The sequence below is a fragment of the Micropterus dolomieu genome, unplaced genomic scaffold (assembly GCF_021292245.1).
Source record: "Micropterus dolomieu isolate WLL.071019.BEF.003 ecotype Adirondacks unplaced genomic scaffold, ASM2129224v1 scaffold_339, whole genome shotgun sequence".
NCBI classification, from domain to species: domain Eukaryota; kingdom Metazoa; phylum Chordata; class Actinopteri; order Centrarchiformes; family Centrarchidae; genus Micropterus; species Micropterus dolomieu.
The window spans coordinates 24,734-30,663 of record NW_025744326.1 but is presented as its reverse complement, the minus strand read 5'-3'; the positions used below and the strand labels follow the sequence as shown (position 1 = coordinate 30,663).

The 5,930-nt window shown below is 45.0% G+C and overlaps 1 protein-coding gene across 1 annotated transcript; it reads left to right on the top strand.

The window, feature by feature from the left end:
* Positions 1-336: 336 nt before the first annotated feature.
* Positions 337-2,572, top strand: fktn (fukutin; the record flags this gene model as incomplete). Its single annotated transcript, XM_046043449.1, is given in 4 exon segments — positions 337-472; positions 745-878; positions 1,714-1,838; positions 2,324-2,572. Coding segments are annotated over 4 exon segments (609 nt in total), but the record flags the coding sequence as incomplete, so codon positions are not given.
* Positions 2,573-5,930: the final 3,358 nt, after the last annotated feature.

The window sequence follows — 5,930 nt, the reverse complement described above, 5'->3', positions numbered from 1 at the left end:
GCATACTATACTTTGGTTGGGTGCTTACCAATGTTCGTGAATACTTGGGCTATAAATGAAGTGTTATGTAGAGTTGATGAAAATGATGATTTACTGTTAACTTTTTAAGTCAGTTTGTTGTTGTTTCTTTTTTGTGTCTTTTCTTTTGTGTTTTTTTTTTTTATTTTTTCCCCGTAATTGAGATTTTGTAACAAAGTTTGCTAGTGGTAACAGACTGGTTTTATCTGTATGTTGTAAATAAAGGTGGTCTCTCTCTCTCTCTCTCTCTCTCTCTCTCTCTCTCTCTCTCTCTCTCTCTCTCTCTCTCTCTCTCTCTCTCTCTCTCTCTCTCTCTGACTGCAGCTCTACCCTGAGGACTCGTCTCCGGAGGCTGTGGAGTTTCGGAGGAAAGTGAAGTCGTTGCTGCATTTAGCTGCTCGAACGCTCGCTCACCTCGACATCCCCTTCTGGCTCAGCAGCGGCACCTGTCTGGGTAACACGCTATCATGCTAACCTTCCAGCGGAACAACGTGCTATCATGCTAACCTTACAGTGGAACAACACGCTAACATTACAGTGGAACAACACGCTAACATTACAGTGGAACAACACGCTAACATTACAGTGGAACAACACGCTAACATTACAGTGGAACAACACGCTAACATTACAGTGGAACAACACGCTATCATTACAGTGGAACAACACGCTAGCATGCTAACCCTCTCTCTCCCTGTCTCTGTGGATGTCTCTCGCCCCCTGCAGGCTGGTTCAGGCAGTGCAGTATCATCTCGTACAGTCGTGACGTCGATATCGGGATTTTCATTGTGGACTTCAGGTCGGACATTGTCGCAGCGTTCAGGGACGCCGGCCTGTCACTCAAACACAAGTTTGGAAAGGTGAAAACTTTATTATTATGAAATATGCGAGGAATTCTTTATTTTCGCGCCTTAACATGCTCAGAAACACCAAAACCTTTTCAAGTGTGAAAAAATGGACGTGTCCTTGTATGAAATGTTTGTGGCAGATGTATCCTGTCCAGACGTATAAAAAGCCTCCGGGAGCAATGCCCTAAACCCAACAGGAAGTCGGCCATTTTGAATGTAATAGTCATTTTTGACGATTTACAGGCGCCGCACTTTAACGAAGTCCTCCTACAGAATTAGTCCGACCGACTTCAGCTTTTCCCTGTGCAGTCTAAAGTCATCGACACTGAAAACTTAAGCTATCTGTGAGCTGTCGTGAAACAGAAGTTACAACAACTTCCTGTTCCTACGCGAATCAGCGATTTTCGACGCCACACTATGGGCACGCTCGTCGAGAATCGCTGATTCGCCATGAAACAGGAAGTTGTTGTAACTGCAGTGTACATACTCAGATCTGCACCATATTTTACATTTTTGAAAAGAGTCCCGTCTTGAACACATGTACAAGCCAATATTCACTCAATGTCATAGCGCCACCTGCTGGCAACAGGAAGTGAGCCCTTTGTTATATTATACAAGCCATAGCGTGTAAATTAGCAGGTGCTCACTAGCGCCACAGAAGGCACACAGGAAGTGACGTTTAACTCCTTCGTGAGGCGTTCAAAGCGTGTGACGATCAATCAGTCATGTGACCCTGGAGTGAATGCTGATTGGACACTGAAGCCAAAAGATGCTCACTTTATGGTGAAGCAGGTGGGTGTCTTATTTTTGAATTAATTCTAAAGCTGGTGTTTATTTTGAAATGCAGGTGGAGGACAGTCTAGAGCTTTCGTTTCTGAGTGACGACGTCAAACTGGATGTTTTCTTCTTCTACGAGGACGGAGACGTCGTGTGGAACGGAGGAACGCAGGCGAAGAGTGGCAGGAAGTTCAAGTAAATCAGATTACTGTCTCTTTAGGTCGGCGTTCACCGACACGCCTGTCAACATCTGTCTGGCTCCACTCGGAACTCTTTCTGCGGGACCCGATACAAAAACATATCCATGCAAATCTGTAGTTAGTCAGTAATAAGGACAAAATCATTTCATTAGAAAGTCTCATGACACCATGTGGCGCACACTGAGGAGGCCGCTGCGGTCTACAATTTGCCATGTTGACAGAAGGCCAAACCTGGGTCCGAGTGTGGTACCAAACAGGTCCAGCGTGGTACCAGACAGGTCCAGCGTGGACAGGTCCAGCGTGGTCAGGTCCAGTGTGGTCAGGTCCGGCGTGGACTGGTCCGGCGTGGACTGGTCCGGCGTGGACTGGTCCGGACTGTATTTATTTTTATTTATCTTGTGTACTGTGAGCACCACTTTATACCAAGGCAAATTCCTGGCGTGTGAAAATAAACCGGATTCTGATTCTGTCTCCCCTCAGGTACGTCTTCCCTCGCTTCTCGCTCTGCTGGGCGGAGCTTCTGGAGCTGAAGGTGCGTGTTCCCTGCGAAACGCTCGACTACGTGAAGGCGAACTACGGCGCCAGCTGGAGCGTCCCCGTGAGGAGCTGGGACTGGAAGACGTCACCTAGCAACGTGCAGGAAAACGGGGTGTGGCCTCTTGTGGAGTGGGTGGAGCTTATTCAAGTGTACTGAAACATGTGACCCGAAATAAAACCTGAAACTACAAATAAAGACTTTTTTGTTTTCTTTCATGTGAGAACCTGGAAACTTTCTGCAGTCGTCGTCATCGTCATCGTCATCATCACTTTAGTTCATCAATTTACAGACTAAACGACATCCTTGTAATAAGTTTCAAACTATGAAGCAGAACGTCGAGACGGTTTGAGTTTTTTTTTATTCAGTATTTATGTAGTGGAACCAGAGTTTCACCACGTCTCCTGTTCCAACAGGCTGCAGGACAGGTTCTGTGTGGTCTACAGGTTCTCTGCGGTTTTCAGGTTCTCTGGTCTACAGGTTCCGTGTGGTCTACAGGTTTCCGTGTGGTCTACAGGTTATGTGGGCTACAGGTTCTCTGGTCCACTGGTTCTCTGGTCGACTGGTTCTGTGGTCTTCAGGTTCTGTGTGGTCTACAGGTTCTCTGCTCTACTGGTTCTTGTGGTCTTCAGGTTCTCTGGTCTACTGGTTCTCTGGTCTTCACGTTCTGTGTGGTCTACAGGTTCTGTGTGGTCTACAGGTTCTGTGGTCTACTGGTTCTGTGTGGTCTACAGGTTCTCTGGTCTACTGGTTCTGCGGTCTACAGGTTCTGTGTGGTCTACAGGTTCTCTGGCCTACTGGTTCTCTGGTCTTCAGGTTCTGTGTGGTCTACAGGTTCTGTGTAGTCTTCAGGGTCTTAGTGGTCTACAGGTTCTCTGGTCTGCTGGTTCTGCGGTCTACAGGTTCTGTGTGGTCTACAGGTTCTCTGGTCCACTGGTTCTCGGCTCTACAGGTTTTCTGGTCGACTGGTTCTGTGTGGTCTACAGGTTCTCTGGCCCGCTGGTTCTCTGGCCTACTGGTTCTCTGGTCTACAGGTTCTGTGTGGTCTACAGGGTCTGTGGTCTACTTGTTCTCTGGTCTTCAGGTTCTGTGTGGTCTTCAGGTTCTCTGGTCTACTGGTTCTGTGTGGTCTTCAGGTTCTGTGGTCTACTTGTTCTCTGGTCTTCAGGTTCTGTGGTCTACTTGTTCTCTGGTCTTCAGGTTCTGTGTGGTCTTCAGGTTCTCTGGTCTACTGGTTCTGTGTGGTCTTCAGGTTCTGTGGTCTACTTGTTCTCTGGTCTACTGGTTCTGTTTGGATTTAGAAGATCAATTTTTTTGAGATTTGATGAAATGAAAGTCCAGTTTCTCTTGAAACACTATTTCTCTTCTTGTCCTGAAGTCAAACGTTTTCACTCTGCTGCTGCTCCAACTGAGACACAGGAAATAAAAAAATAAAATCACTCATCACTTTATTTAGTTGTCTGTGTGAGGCATACGTTATCATTAGTACATTATTGGTGTGTTTGGGCTCCTGTGAACAAGAGGGGGGACAACCTGGACCTGGAGGCCTTACTAACATAGAGCTGCATGTTTGGCAACCAGACCCTGTTCATGTTTTCACCATTTTAACTCACTCATACAGAATCGTATTACGTTATTACTGAACAGTAGCAGTCAGGTCGTCCTGTCGGTGGCCTCTGGTTCTGAACCAGACCCTGATTATGTTTTAGTTACAGAAGAATATTTCTGGTCTGGTGTCGGCATGGGCGTAAATTTCATCTCACAGTAGGGGGGGACAATAAACTTTCACGAGAGCAATTGTTGAGGGGGACACAAATAATACAGCCAAAAGTGTACTTGTATAGGATACGTGTACACAGAGAGAAGTTAAAGTATAGCAATAGTTATTTAAATATGACTTCAGTTCTTCGGTTCACCACGCGGCCATATTATCCTAAATCACTTGCGTCCTCTAGGCTGCAAAGTCGTTTAGGAGGACGTCTCTTACAGACATCAGATATTTAACAGCAGCAGACCAAATCATCTGCTACTTAACATCATAATGCGCAAAAGCCATCACAACGGTGGATCTGTGGTCTCAGCCTAATGTCGGATCACACTCAGGATTATCGCTGTAGTGAGAGATGCACTGATTCCAGTTACTGGTTTTTAAAAGGTTTGACCTGCAGATTCTGATTTGGGCCGATTCCCATTTTCTTTCTTTCTAAGATCTATAACTGACAGCACACACAAACATCTTGTAACTATTTATTGGAAAAATCTTTTTGACCCCCATCAGCACCAGTATAAACGTTGGCTGGTCTCACTGGTCAGAATGAAACACTGATTATAAAATAACATTTTCACTGGAAGGAGCTGAAAATAAATTGCACACAATTTTAATTCTTCTTAATTTGTGTTTAATCACAAACTACAGTAATCTGCTCACCTTGCTTTCCCCTCAGACACAGAAGCTCCACCTGTCATCTCTGTCTGCTCTGACTTTATCTGTCAGCTGTTTTATTTATAAGAACTCGTTTGGTTTTCCCAGCATGTGGAGGAGGCTTGTTGTTAATCACCAATAGAGACCACGTGGTCTGAATGACCATGAGTCTTCACCTGCTCCCTGCTTTTAATGTCCACCGCGTCTCTTTCTGGGTTTCTCTGCAGAGGGAGCGCTGCGTGAATAACTTCCACACACCTGAAATGTGTTTCAGCCTGTGCGGCTGTGACATGAGCTTACTGTCTGTGCACACATGTGAAACACGGCGCAGCCTGTTCACTGTCGCCAGCAGAAAATTGGATATTTGACCCTGCTCAGCCCCGGTCACCGGTCGTAGCCGAGCAAGCAAGGCAAGTTTATTTGTATAGCACATTTCAACAACAAAGTAATTCAAAGTGCTTTACATAAAACATAAAAGCAACAGGGAAATATAAATTTTAAAAGCAACGTAGGAAAATTGAACAAATACACATTAAAAAAGCTAAAAACAAAGAAAAAGAAAACAGGACAGTAAAAGTTACAGTGCAGTGTAAGTTATCAATCTACTAGTTAAAGGCAGTGGTAAAAAGAAAAGTCTTAAATATTTAATTCTGCCCCAGACGACCTGAGAGGTCTGGATGGTTCATAACAAAGCAGATCAGAAATGTATTTTGGCCCTAAACCATTTAGTGCTTTATAAACTAACAGCAGGAAGCCAATGTAAAGACCTCAGAACTGGAGTGATGTGATCCACCTTTTTGGTCTTAGTGAGGACTCGAGCAGCAGCGTTCTGAATCAGCTGCAGCTGTCTGATGGATTTCTTAGGGAGCCTGTAAGGACACTGTTACAGTAGTCGAGTCGACTGAAGATAAATGCATGGATAAGTTTTTCCAGGTCCTGCTGAGACATAAGTCCTTTAATCCTTGATCTATTCTTCAGGTGATAGTAGGCTGACTTTGTAATTGTCTTAATGTGGCTCCTCAAATTCAGGTCTGAGTCCATGACTACACCAAGATTTCTGGCTTGATTTGTGGTTCTTAAAATTACAGACTGAAGTCGAGCACTGACTTTAAATCGTTCCTCTCTGGCTC